The 14,563-nt window shown below is 50.1% G+C and overlaps 1 protein-coding gene across 3 annotated transcripts in view; it reads right to left on the bottom strand.

The window, feature by feature from the left end:
• Positions 1-14,563, bottom strand: part of INTS3 (integrator complex subunit 3) — a 149,999-nt gene that overhangs the window by 47,546 nt on the left and 87,890 nt on the right. For 2 of the 3 annotated variants that reach the window (XM_069768120.1, XM_069768131.1), the window contains 15 exons: positions 12,482-12,573; positions 11,076-11,182; positions 10,772-10,903; positions 10,512-10,668; positions 10,359-10,413; positions 10,174-10,277; positions 10,059-10,103; positions 9,842-9,961; positions 8,110-8,263; positions 7,959-8,027; positions 7,784-7,859; positions 7,586-7,699; positions 7,459-7,507; positions 6,844-7,011; positions 6,419-6,519 (listed from right to left, as the gene is read on the bottom strand). In XM_069768120.1, the coding sequence (XP_069624221.1) occupies positions 6,419-6,519; positions 6,844-7,011; positions 7,459-7,507; positions 7,586-7,699; positions 7,784-7,859; positions 7,959-8,027; positions 8,110-8,263; positions 9,842-9,961; positions 10,059-10,103; positions 10,174-10,277; positions 10,359-10,413; positions 10,512-10,668; positions 10,772-10,903; positions 11,076-11,182; positions 12,482-12,573 (1,543 nt within the window). The remainder of the gene's footprint in view (positions 1-6,418; positions 6,520-6,843; positions 7,012-7,458; positions 7,508-7,585; positions 7,700-7,783; positions 7,860-7,958; positions 8,028-8,109; positions 8,264-9,841; positions 9,962-10,058; positions 10,104-10,173; positions 10,278-10,358; positions 10,414-10,511; positions 10,669-10,771; positions 10,904-11,075; positions 11,183-12,481; positions 12,574-14,563) is intronic. The other variant, XM_069768127.1, reaches the window with a different exon arrangement.

Here is a 14,563-nt window from a genome sequence, read left to right as displayed (position 1 = left end):
AATTTTTTCATTTTCACATGGGTAACAGGATAAAATGGATCCTAAAATGGGTTGGGCAATTTCTCCTGAGTACATCGATACCTCATATGTGGTCACAAACCACTGTTTGTGCACACGGCAAGGCTCGGAAGGGAAGGAGCGCCATTTGACTTTTGAATGAAAAATTAGCTCCAATCATTAGCGGACACCATGTCACGTTTGGAGAGCCCGTGTGCCTAAACATTGGAGCTTCCCCACATGAGACCCCATTTTGGAAACTAGACCCCCCAAGGAACTTATCTAGATGCATAGTGAGCGCTTTGAACCCCCAGGTGCTTCACAAATTGATCCGTAAAAATGAAAAAGTACTTTTTTTTTTTTTTCACAAAAAATTTCTTAGCCTCAATTTGTTCATTTCCACATGGGCAACAGGATAAAATGGATCCTAAAATGTATTGGGCAATTTCTCCTGAGTACACTGGTACCTCACATGTGGGGGTAAACCACTGTTTGGGCACACGGTAGGGCTCAGAAGGGAAGGAGCGCCATTTGACTTTTTGAATGAAAAATTAGCTCCAATCGTTTGCTGACACCATGTCGCGTTTGGAGAGCCCCTGATGTGCCTAAACAGTAGAAACCCCACACAAGTGACCCCCCAAGGAACTTATCTAGATATGTGGTGAGCACTTTGAACCCCCAAGTGCTTCACAGAAGTTTACAACGCACAGCCGTGAAAATAAAAAATCATGTTTCTTTTCTCAAAAATGATATTTTAGCAAGCAATTTTTTATTTTCACAAGGGTAACAGGAGAAATTGGACCCCAATAGTTGTTGCTGAGTTTGTCCTGAGTAGACTGATACCTAATATGTGGGGGTAAACCACTGTTTGGGCACACGTCGGGGCTCGGAAGGGAAGTAGTGACTTTTGAAATGCAGACTTTGATGGAATGGTTTGCGGGCGTCACATTGCGTTTGCAGAGCCCCTGATGTGCCTAAACAGTAGAAACCCCCCACAAGTGACCCCTCTTTGGAAACTAGACCCCCCAAGGAACTTATCTAGATATGTTGTGAGCACTTTGAACCCCCAAGTGCTTCACAGAAGTTTACAACGCACAGCCATGAAAATAAAAAATCATGTTTCTTTTCTCAAAAATGATGTTTTAGCAAGCAATTTTTTATTTTCACAAGTGTAACAGGAGAAATTGGACCCCAATAATTGTTGCCCAGTTTGTCCTGAGTATGCTGGTACCCCATATGTGGTGGTAAACCACTGTTTGGGTGCACATCGGGGCTTGGAAGGGAGGGAGCACCATTTGACTTTTTGAATGCAAGATTGACTGGAATCAATGGCGGCGCCATGTTGCGTTTGGAGACCCCTGATGTGCCTAAACAGTGGAAACCCCTCAATTCTAACTCCAACACTAACCCCAACACACTCCTAACCCTAATCCCAACTCTAGCCATAACCCTAATCACAACCCTAACCCCAACACACCCCTAACCACGACCCTAACCCCAACACACCCCTAACCCTAATCCCAACCCTAACCCCAACACACCCCTAACCCTTACCACAGCCTAATCTTAACCCTATTTCCAACCCTAGCCCTAATTCCAACCCTAACCCTAAGGCTATGTGCCCACGTTGCGGATTCGTGTGAGATTTTTCCGCACCATTTTTGAAAAATCCGCAGGTAAAGTGCACTGTATTTTACCTGCGGATTTACTGGGGATTTCCAGTGTTTTTTGTGCGGATTTCACTTGTGGATTCCTATTGAGGAACAGGTGTAAAACGCTGAGGAATCCGCACAAAGAATTGACATGCTGCGGAAAATACAACACAGCGTTTCCGCGCGGTATTTTCCGCACCATGGGCACAGTGGATTTGGTTTTCCATAGGTTTACATGGTACTGTAAACTTGATGGAAAACTGCTATGAATACGCAGCGGCCAATCCGCTGCGGATCCGCAGCCAAATCTGCTGCAGATCCGCAGCCAAATCCGCACCGTGTGCACAAAGCCTAATTCTAACCCTAACCCTAGTTCTAACCCTAATTCTAGCCGTAACCCAAACCCTAAGACCAGGTTCACATTGCGCTAGCAGCAGCCCGTTCAGCACATACGCTAATGGGCTGCTGCTAGCGCAAGTGCCGACGTTTGCATCGCGCTAGAGCTAGCAGATGCTCTATCTGCACTATCTGCGCTAGCAGTGACGGACCCGGAAACACTGCAGCCCGCGTCTCCGGGTCCGTCACTCAATGACGGCACATCCCTAGCATACGCCCATTGTGGGCGTGCGCTAGTGATGCGTCCGACATTGCTGTCAATGGCGGCCATAACGGACTACGTTACACCGCGTTTATGCCGTGGTGTAACGTAGTCTGTCTAACGGACTGCTTAGACGCAGTGTGAACTAACCCTAACCCTAGTGGGGCAAAAAAAAAAAAAATTTCTTTATTTTATTTTTGTCCCTACCTATGGGGGTGATAAAAAAAATAATAAATAAACCGCCCCTTTATTTTGATCGCTGTGATAGAACCTATTACAGCGATCAAAATGTACTGGCAGATTCCTCGGGCGCATTTTCCAAGATGGCGGCGCCCATGCAGCAGCCGGATGGACACCGGGAGGCACACGGGAGGTCAGTAAGTATGATGGGGGGGAGGGGGGGAAATCAGACAGGAGGAAGACGGAGGGGAGCGGGGGACACTATTTGACCGGACGGAGGACCGGAGGGGGGGTGATCGGTGGGGCACATCGCAATCTCCAGCCATGGCTGATGCTATTGCAGCATCGGCCATGTATGGATTGTAATATTTAACCAATTTTCATTGGTGAAATATTACTATCGCTCTGATTGAAAGTGAAAGTGAAACGTCACTTTCAACAGCCAATCAGAGCGATCGTAGCCACAGGGGGGGGGGGGGGGGGGGTAGGGTAGCCACCCCCCCTGGGCTAAAGTACAACTCCTCCTGTCCCTGCAGGCCGGGTGAAGTTACAGTTAACCCTTTCACCCGGCCTGCAGGAGCCCAATCCGGCCATGACACATATGCTGCGTCACAGGTCGGAATGGCACAGATTTTCATGACGCATACGCTGCGTCAAAGGTTGGGAAGGGGTTAATTAGCCCCTATGGTAATAATATCCCCCATCCTGGCCACCATATGTCTCATTCCTGGCTCCGGCTCCAGCCATATGTTCTCCCATCCTGCCCTTATGAGGATCCATTCTGACCTCATGAGGATCCATTCTGCCACCATGTGATGTCCCAGACTGCCCCATCTGTCTCCATTGTATCCATCCTGCACCATCTGTCTCCATCCTGCCCCATGATCCTGCACAATTTGTCTCCATCCTGCCCTGTGTCTCCGGCAAATGACAATGACGTCACACGCCGGTGACATGCGCACTGACGTCAGCTGCCAGCCTCTAATTGGCTGGCAGCTTTTAACTATTGCTGTGCGGAAGGATATATAACCTTACATTTACCATTATTAAACTGCATCTGCCACCTTTCGACTCAAGTTTCCAACTCACCCCCTGTCCTGCAGTATATACTGTACCTCTATATACTATAAAGTGTACACACTCACCCCCGGTCCTGCAGCATATGTCAGTACGCTATCAATGTACACACTCACCCCCGCTCCTGCAGTATATACCTCTACATACTGTCAGTGTTCACACTCACCTGCGGTCCTGCAGTATATATACCCCTATATACTATCAGTGTACACACTCATCCCGTCCTGTATTATGTCTGTATACTCTCAGTGTACACACTCACCCCCGCTCCTGCAGTATATACCTCTACATACTGTCAGTGTACACACTCACCTGCGGTCCTGCAGTATATATACCCCTATATACTATCAGTGTACACACTCATCCCGTCCTGTATTATGTCTGTATACTCTCAGTGTACACACTCACCCCTGGTCCTGCAGCATGTCAGTATGCCATCAGTGTACACACTCACCCCTGCAGGTCCTGCAGTATACACCCCTATATACTATTAGTGTACACACTCACCCCCAGTCCTGCATTATACCCCCTATCAGTGTACACACTCACCCCCAATCCTGCAGCATATACCCTATATACTACCAGTGTACACACTCACCCCCGGTCCTGCAGTATATACCCCTATATACTACCAGTGTGCACACTCACCCCAGATCCTGCAGTATATACCCCTATATACTACCAGTGTACACACTCACCCAGTCATGCAGTATGTACTTCTGCATAGTATCAGTGTACACACTCACCCCTGGTCCTGCAGCCGATCTTCCTCGCTCCAGTCCTCCAGCTCCTGCAGGCCCCGCCGCTCCTCCTCGCTCCCCCGCTCCGGGATCATAGTTGCCCCGTCGCTGCCGCTCTACCCCCGGGAGGTGCTCAGTCGCGTCAAGAGTCTAATCCTCCCTGCGCCGACCGCAGCAGGGCCGTGGAGCTGCTCACCAGCCAGTTCAGTTATGTGTGCCGAGAGGCCGGTAGCCCTGTGGGCGCTCGCTCTGCCAGCAGCTCCACCAGGCCAGCCAGCTGCTGCCAGACGTGCCGTTCCACCTGCTTGGCCTGGATCACCTGCAGCCGCCGACACAGCCTGCGGTCCCGGGCCCCGGCTGGACATGCGGGCCGCCCTCCGCATCCTTCGGCTTGTCCGGATTCCCCTTACTCCTGGGTGCAGTCCTTGCCGCCCCCATTGAGCAGGAGGAGGCTGTTCCTCTGGGCCCGGCCCCGTTCAGCTCTGGCTTCCACACGGGCAGATAGTGCTCGGCAGCCGGGGACGGAGCGCTCAGCTTCAGCCTGTGGGGAGCTTCCTGTACGGCTCCATTTAGCACCGGGGCCATGTCCGCAATACAGGGATATCTGGAGGAGGGGGGTAGCACACACGTCACGGCTCCGAGGGGCCCGGGCTCTTCTTGGCTGGGGGGGGGGGGGGTTCTCCCTCCGGCACTCAAAGCAGCACTCTTAAGAATGCCCTAGCACGGCAACGGCAAAGACTGACACTAAACTAAAAAAAAAAAAAAAACTTCCTCAGGTCCCGCTCGCCCGCATTCAGGCACCCTAGGCACGTACCCTCAAGTGCCTAGTGGCAAATACAGCCCTGCCCACAGAACATCATTTACCAGGCCGCCAAGAGACCAGTTCCAAGGCTGAAGGGCAGCACTCTGATATCCCTCTAGCAAGTGTGCAGCTGGACTGGGGCGACAGACGAGAAAGGTTGAGGTGGGGGCTTATGGACAGCATCCTCACACCTGTTATTTTGGGGAACAAACTAGGACAAGGTTTATCAAGCCATTTTGTTATGGTCACCACCCACAACCAACCCAGCAGCATTCTGATGCGGATCCTTCTGCCACACCTTCGGAGGATAACCCATACTCCAAACCTCTGTCATCTTTCTCTGAGCTGGCGACTGCAAAAGATCATGGAAATGCTGACTGACAAACCCAACAAGTGGAGAAAAATGATTGGAAGCCTATCACGTCTGGCAGCCCAGTCAACAGCGACCCACAACTGGATCAATTAAGAAGGGGGAGGAATGTGATGACACAGCCTCAATGTGGCCACTGTTGCAGGGATGAATTATGCCAAACGTACTGTTCCTTTGTTTATTAAGTCAAGGGACATGAGCCATTGTTTCATGTGAAACTGTCCATCAACCCTTGCATGTTAATTTGCGGAATGCCTGCTGATTAAGAAATGCACCAGCCCCCTGTGGTTTACTAGTCTGCAAAACTTGAGAGGAAAAATCTGCAGTCTAATTGAACAATGAGAGGTTACCTTCCCTCAATCCTGTTGCACAGTGTTCAGAAATAAGAGCTGTGGGATATAAAAGGGCCCTGCTTCTGTCACCGGTGTGACTACAGGACGTCAGCTCAAGAATGACGACTTCAGATCTGCTCTAATGCCCATCACTATTGTTTGGAGAATCCAGATTGGTACAAGCCGGTCTTCTGGCCACATACCTCAAATGTTCTACATCAGCTTCTTAGGCTTGCCGTTACCTCTTCTCTGTGGGTGACACCAAAAGCGGGGTGCTACTAGCTGGGGTAGTTGGCCCTGGATGCCCCAAAGTTGTGGAGGCTTTAATCTCTGGCTAGCCAGCGGAAGGGTGAGTGACATTTGCACCATCTTGTGTAGTTGCTGGGAATGTACTATATGTTGTTGACTGTTTGTGATCCAATAGTCTTAACGGAGTAGAGGTACCCTCACCCTCCAGTGTCTGACTAATAATCTGGCCACGTTGAAGGAGTACGGGAGTTCAGTGGGATGAGCTCCTGTCCATGTGGTCTTTCTATAGAGTCAGGCCAGCGGACGAGAGCACCCACAGACCCCAGCATCTCCTCAAGTAGCCTGTGATACATTGGGCATTAACTGTGACATGATGTGTGGCAAGCGGTGGAAACCCGTCACGCAGAAGCCCATCACTTACAGTTCTGCTTGGTGTTGGACAGGTTCAGCCGCAGATTATCCAGATGCTCCAGGATCTGCTCCAACGTCAGCTGTGCCAGCTTACTGCTCGAGCTCCGTAAACTGAAAAGGAAGGGTCATCAAATCCGATCACACACACCACAATGGGGCAGTCTTTAGAAATCCCAGATTACACCCCCTCATGCATCCCCGCATCTGCTCCTGTATGTGGTGGGGCGTCTCTGGAGCCGTGTAGAGTCAGGTATAGGAGCTGTAGTGTGCCCATGTCTCAGGTTTATGTCACAGGGTGATGGGCTTAGCTGGGGTGTCGGTCCCGCACAGAATAAAGGACAGTGATCATGAGTCTTGTTCCACTGGGAGCCATGCTGCTCAAGGGGCCTATACTACTGGGTGTAGGTGTGTCTGTACGGGGCAGAAGGCACTCACCTCTGCCGCTTGCGGGGAAGGCTGTTGTTCTTGATGAGCAGGGACTTAATGTGCTCAGCAAGGGGGTCATCATGCTTCAAGCACCAGTGGCGTAGGATGCTGGTCGTGAACTGGTCATCGGAGTGATAAGGGCGGCTCAGCACCATCTTTACCATCTCTTCTGTGGGCCTGAATCATCGACAGGGATGGTGGGAGACAAAATATAGCATAGCAGTGAATATGGGAGTGATCCGTCCTCGGTTTCCCTTGATCTCCACTAGTGCAGGTTCTCTGCCCCCGCTCCTCTCCATACCCTGGTGCCAGCTCTCAGCCCCCAATCCCCTCCAAGACTTGGTGCCGACTCTCTGCCCCCCCCCCCCCCCCCCCTCTCCATGCCCCAGTGCCAGCTCTTTGCCTGCTCCCACTCCTCTCCATGCCCCGGATGCTGGCTCTCTGCCCCCGCTCCTTTCCATGCCCTGGTACCGGCTCTGGTAATGGCTTTCTGCCTCTCTGCCTCAGCTCTCCTCCATGTCCTGGTGCCAGCTCTCCCTGCTCCCGCTTCCCTCCATGCCCTAGTGCCGCCTCTCTTCATGCCAATTCCCAAACAAACTGCACCAGATACGGATCAGCACTCACTTCTCACGCCTCAGCTGCAGCAGCAGGCAGGACAGTGCCTCGGGGTGCTCTGTAAATCACAGAAGGTCAGGAGGTCATAAACTTTTGCACATTCAAGTAGTGATGTTGAAGATGATGGGACACGGACCTTTGTACTTCAGGTGCTGAAGGATAGGGATTATAGTCTCCAGAGGAACATTGTGGGCCAGGAAGAGCTGCCAGGTACAGTACTGCTCGAAAGTCTCCCAGTCCAAGCTCTGAACTGCAAGACACAGGGACGGGGGCAATTACTTATCCAAACAAACTGCCATCATACCCCACCCACGCCAGTTGGAACACTACTTACTCAGGATGTTGAGCACAGAGTCCTTGCGGAACATCACCAGGTTCCCCATCATGACATGGCACACCAGCTCCTGCAGCTGCAGGGAGAGATTTGTTCACAGCCAGGTCCTGCTCACACAGCGGTGGCAGCACCAGGCCGAGAAGCAGCAGAGATCCTGAAAGCAACATCACTGTACCTGGGCGGAGTCAATGACCGCGACAATCATGTTCAGCAACTCCCCACTGCGGAGGGTCTCATCCGGGAACTGAAGGAAAGAAAGAAGGTAAGAGCAGCCGCCACCGACCTTTAGAGTGCTCAACCCTGCCGTCAGGGGCGCCAGCACTCACCTCACTGTATATGGAGGGGGTCAGGTAACACAGCAGTCTCACGTCATCCTCCTGACACGCCTTCATGTCCATCATCAGACACGTGTGCAGGTCTCCCAGTTGCGTGGCCTGAGCAAACGACTCGTACAGGTTCATCTTCCCCGCTGCCGCTTTACTGCAGTCAGAGAGCAAGGGTTAATGGCAGAGGGACCCCACCGTCACAGCGGGGGACTCCAGGACAGGCAGGAGACAGCGAGAGGAGAGAGTAATTAGTGGTAATGAGATGACATGACAAAATGAGAGGTAATGAGGGGAAGGAAGTGGGCAAGGCAGGGGTAGGACTGAAAGCATCATGGGAGTAACGCAGCGCCCTCACCCAGGGGCAGGTAGCAGCGCAGGAGTAACGTGCAGTGCCCTCGCAAGGGGGTAGGTAGCAGTGCAGGAGTAACGTGCAGCGCCCTCACAAGGGGGCAGGTACCATTGCAGGAGCAACGCAGCGCCCTCACCCGGGGGCAGGTAGTATCGAGGGAGTAATGCTGCACCCTCACCCAGGGGCAGGTAGTACCACGGGAGTAACCAACACCCTCACCAGGGGCAGGTAGCATTGCGGGAATAACGCAGCGCCCTCACCCAGGGGCAGGTAGTACCACGGGAGTAACCAACACCCTCACCAGGGGCAGGTAGCATTGCGGAAATAACGCAGCGCCCTCCCCGGGGCAGGTAGCATTACGGGTGTAACGCAGGGCCCTCACCCAGGTGGGCAGGTAGCATCGTGGGAGTAATGCAGCGCCCTCACCCGGGGGCAGGTAACATCAAGGAGTAATGCAGGGCCCTCAACCGGGGGGCAGGTAGCATCATGGGAGTAATGCAGCACCCTCACCTGAGGGCAGGAAGCATTGCGGGACTAACGTGCAGCGCCCTCGCAAGGGGGCAGGTAGCAATGCTGGAGTAACGCAGCGCCCTCACCATGGGGCAGGTAGAATCGCAACACCCACACCAGTGGGCAGGCAGCATCGCGGGAGTAATGCAAGGGCCTCACCCGGGGGGCAGGTAGCATAATGAGAGTAAGGCAGCGCCCTCACTCGGAGGCAGGTAGCATAATGGGAGTAAGGCAGCGCCCTCACCCGGGGGCAGGTAGCATAATGGGAGTAAGACAGCGCCCTCACCCGAGGGCAGGTAGCATCGCGGGAGTAACGCCGCTGTGCCCTCACCCGGGAGCAGGTAGCATCGCAGGAGTAACAGCGCCCTCACCCGAGGGCAGGTACTCCCACGATGCTAACGCATCACCCTCACCTGGGGGCAGGTAACATCGCGGGAGTAACGCAGCGCCCTCACCAGGGGGCAGGTAGCATAGCGGGAGTAATGCAGCGCCCTCCCCAGTGGGCAGGTAGCATTGCAGGATTAACGCAGAGCCCTCACCCGGGGGCAGGTAGCACCGCAGGAGTAACGCAAGGCCCTCATCCGGGGAGCAGGTAGCACAGAGGGTGTAACACAGGACCCTCACCCGGGGGCAGGTAGTATCACGGGAGTAACGCAGCGCCTTCACCCAGGGGTAGGTAGCATCGCGGGAGTAATGCAGCGCCCTCACCCGGGGGCAGGTTACATCGCGGCAGTAACGCAGCGCCCACACCCGTGAGCAGGTAGCATCCCGGGAGTAATGCAGCACCCTCACCTGGGGGCAGGTAGCATCGCTGGAGTAATGCATTTTCACATGGGGGCAGGTAGCACCGCACGAGTAAGGCAGTGCCCTCACCTGGCCTTCAGGTAGTACAGCAGGTGGTAGCCAATCTTTGGTTGCTTCTGGTAAAGTTCGGACAGGAGATCAAGGAGCAGAGAGAACCCACTGCTGTCCTCCTGCATCTGGATCAAGTTTCTGGAAGGAGAAGAGGCGAAGATTGGGGCGAGGCTAAAGGAGGCGGGGCGAGGGGAAAGAAGGGGGGTTCAGGAGAAGGGCAGGAAAAAGGACTTGCCTGAATATCAGATACAGCGGCTTCCCCACTGACTCCTCCAGAGACCTGAGAATAAACAGAGGACAGTCTTCGACAGCCCAGAAGTGCAACCAGTGCCCATGGCGGGGGTACTTACTCTTCTGTGATTTCCTCCGGTAGGACCTCACCACGGAAATGCGCTTTGAATAACTCCTGGAGGCAGGAGGCCAGCACACATAGCTGCTCAGAGTCAAAGTCATCCTGTGGGGGAGAGGGGGACAGGATGTTACCAGTGATGACATCACCACGTACCTCGAGGCTGATATCTGTGTTGTCACTCACCTCCAGTATCTGCTCCACGATGTCCTGCATCAGCTCACACTGTGACTCCATGTCACTGCAACACAAGTGCATAGAAGGCCATAAGACAGGGTGAAATCCTGGCCATAAGCAATATCAGCGGGTACAAAGCCGCCCAATCATAGGCCCACATACCTCTCTTTCTGCAGGGCGATCACCTTCTCCCGAAGCGGCTCCTCCAGCTGCTCCAGGTATGGGGTGATGTCCACCGGCTCCTCGACGATCGGCTCCTTGATGGGGTGGAAGCGGAACTCCCTCTTTTTCCCTGTAGGGGGCGAGACCCCGATACCATCTATACAATAGGAACCCCGCTATTAAATCAGTATAGAATAATACTGGGGGCAGCAAAAACTCCAGGTGCACTACAATGCCAGGAGCAGGCGCAGAGCCATTACCGTTGTCAGCACTCTTGCTGTTCACCTCCTCCTCGTCGTCACTGAAGGCAGCCTCTGCGCTGTCATAGCAGCTCTCATCCTTGTCTGCAAGACCACTATCCATCTCAAGAGAAGCTGGCTCCTCCGCCTTCACTGGAAGCGCAGAGAGGGCGCTATAGTAAATGAGTCACCACGCCCACCGCCACCCCCTGCACCAGCACAGTGCGCAGGTACTACATGATAGTGATGTCGTCATCACCGGGAGCAGCAGAGAGCGAGGAAGGCAGACACAGCGAGACGGCACATACTCACGTGCAGCCCTTACTTTCTGAAGCCGGAGATGGCAGGTTACAGAACTCCGGGAACTTCTCTCTGAGCATCGAACGCAGCTCCTTATCCAACTTCGGGTTGTGGAAAAGTGGAGCAAGATGTCTGTAGCAAGGAACACACAATCGGTCAACACCACACCACAGAGATCCACACAAAGTAGTGGTACTACAGCACGTAGGGAGCAGTATTATAGTAGAAATATTCTTGGACATAGGAGCAGTATTATAGTAGTTCTATTCTTGTACGTAGGAGCAGTATTATAGAAGTTATATTCTTGTACATAGGGGCAGTATTATAGTAGTTCTATTCTTGTACATAGGGGACAGTATTATAGTAGTTCTATTCCTCTACATAGGAGCAGTATTATAGTAGTTATATTCCTGTACATAGGGAGCAGTATTACAGTAGTTATATTCCTGTACTATATAAGTATATACCGTAAGTACTATATATTATATATAAGTACTATATAAGTATACTATATAGAAGTATTATAGTAGGTATATTCTTGTACATAGGGACAGTAATATAGTAGTTCTATTCTTGTACGTAGGAGCAGTATTATAGAAGTTATATTCTTGTACATAGGGGCAGTATTATAATAGTTATATTCTTGTACATAGGGGACAGTATTATAGTAGTTATATTCTTGTACTTAGGAGCAGTATTATAGAAGTTATATTCTTGTACATAGGGGCAGTATTATAGTAGTTCTATTCTTGTACATAGGGGACAGTATTATAGTAGTTCTATTCCTCTACATAGGAGCAGTATTATAGTAGTTATATTCCTGTACATAGGGAGCAGTATTATAGTAGTTATATTCCTGTACTATATAAGTATATAAGTACTATATATTATATATAAGTACTATATAAGTATACTATATAGAAGTATTATAGTAGGTATATTCTTGTACATAGGGACAGTATTATAGTAGTTCTATTCTTGTACGTAGGAGCAGTATTATAGAAGTTATATTCTTGTACATAGGGGCAGTATTATAATAGTTATATTCTTGTACATAGGGGACAGTATTATAGTAGTTATATTCTTGTACGTAGGAGCAGTATTATAGAAGTTATATTCTTGTACATAGGGGCAGTATTATAATAGTTATATTCTTGTACATAGGGGACAGTATTATAGTCGTTATATTCTTGTACGTAGCAGTAGTATTATAGAAGTTATATTCTTGTACATAGGGGCAGTATTATAATAGTTATATTCTTGTACATAGGGGACAGTATTATAGTAGTTATATTCCTGTACATAGGGACAGTATTATAGTTGTTCTATTCTTGTACGTAGGAGCAGTATTATAGTAGTTCTATTCTTGTACATAGGGAGCAGCGTTACAGTAGTAATATTCTTGTACATAGGGGGCAGTATTATACTCACGCCAGGACCCTCTTCTCCATGATGTGAGTGAGGGAGCTGAATACGCCCTGCCTGACATGCCCCTCTAGTGGAGGGTAGAAGTTGGGGATTATCTGTGAGATGAGAAGACATGGAGATGTCAGCCATGATGTCGGACACTTCTCTAGTTCGGCAGTATTATGTGTGGAGTGACATGAGTCCAGTATCGAGTGACTGCTTTGTGACCAACACCAGTACATCATGCCCCATACACTCCTCTGTACACAGCTCTTCTGCTCCTGCAGGCTTGCAGCCGGCCTGTCACACAAGCTTTGTGGAGGATTCAGAATGAGAAGAAAATGAGAAATACCAGGACTGCGCAAAGAACAATAATCTGCAATTGGGGGAATATTAAAGCAGAGGGCAGGGGTCCCACAGAATGACTTCATACAGCCTGTGGTGAAGTGTGTGTGTGTATATCATCTATATGTGTGTAGTGACATATGTCTAGGGTTATATGTGTGACTAGTGATAATGTAACACCTATCCTGAAGGCAAGTCCCACCTAGATGTTAATAGGTACTTCCTTGGGACTAGTAGAAATTGTGTCTCCATATCACACCAGGAGGTCTAGCTAGAGCCAAGAAGAAGGTAACATTTGACACCTCTGAGGTCTTGGAGGGGAGATGATAAATTGCAGCCTGAGGTGATCTATTCCTGGGAACCTGGTCACAAGTGTCTCAAGAGTAAAATAATATATATTCATTAGTAGAGCGGCCGTGGCCAATCAACAAGCCAGCAATTATGATATTAACCGGTCTAGAAACCTGACCTCAGACCAAAGTTATAAAATTAGGCTGCAGACAGAATTGTATTCACATGATGGGGGCAGCCTGAGAAGCTGGTGTGATCCAATCTACACTCCATATCCAGGGAGCAGAAATCAAACTACCAGTTAGATGATTTCTGTAAGTTTTTCTCCTGTTTAATTTTACACTGTTTTGCATAAGTTGTATGTCTTTATTATCATATTTTTATACCTTTTTCTTATTGTAAGCACTGACCCTTTTGTTATTAAAGTATAAAACTTTAACAAGTTGAACCTTGAATGTTCTAAAAGAATCCATAGCCTAAGGTGTGTGAACCTTATGATTGATAGACATTTTTATTAGTATTATTAGTCCGGGACTCACCGCCCGTGTATTCGGTGAGTGGTGGCAGCGTGTATGAGGGGGGGGTGTGGCCTGGATCGGCGTGTGATTTATGCTCCCATTACAGCATAGGACAGAGGTTGAATGCTGGACTGAGTGTGGGGAGATAGATTAACCCTTGCAGGCACAACCCCAAGTCACGTGTGAGAGCAGGCACATGACGAATAAGCGACACCACGGAGTAGGGATCCGTGACACAGCTCAACTCTAAAATTGGGAAATTGCTTGCATTTTCTGATAGTCTCCTGAGTACGGTAGAGGGGTCGGGGGGCAGCCATGACTGATTTAAGGACACAGATTCTGTGCAAGGCGCCACCCTAATGGCTGGGGGGGGAAAGAAACGCTCCATCCCTACAGTAACAGTCAGCTGCTTGTCAGGTATTTGGCATCATCTTTACTATAAATAAAATTGATTGAAGCGAGGGCAGATTGCTCCTGAAAAAGATTTTCTATGGCAGAGGACATGTGGCCTCACCGTGCAGCCCCCGCTGATGTCGGGGCAGTATAATATATCTGATGCTTTTCTATTTCAGAGGACACGTGGCCACACAATGCAGTCTCCACTCATGTCGGGGCAGTATAATAATATATCTAATAATAATAATCTACTTACATTTCTAACAAAAATCGATACCTGGCTGTCTTTTCAGTTGAATACTATTACTATATAATTTTGAATATCACACACAGAATATATAACATTTCTTATATAGATTTATAGTCACCACTTTTGTCCCTCCGCTAATCCCCAATATTGTGCTATGTTAACAAGTTGGTGTTAGGCTACTTTCACACTTGCGTCTGCCCGACGTACCGACGGACAGTGTGTTAAATGTAGCACAACGTGGGCAGTGGATGCAGTTTTACAACGCATCCGTTGCCCATTGTGAGTTCATTCAACGTTCATTGAGCG

Source organism: Ranitomeya imitator, chromosome 1 (genome assembly GCF_032444005.1).
Source record: "Ranitomeya imitator isolate aRanImi1 chromosome 1, aRanImi1.pri, whole genome shotgun sequence".
Taxonomy (NCBI): domain Eukaryota; kingdom Metazoa; phylum Chordata; class Amphibia; order Anura; family Dendrobatidae; genus Ranitomeya; species Ranitomeya imitator.
This window is presented reverse-complemented; position numbering and strand designations above follow the sequence as displayed.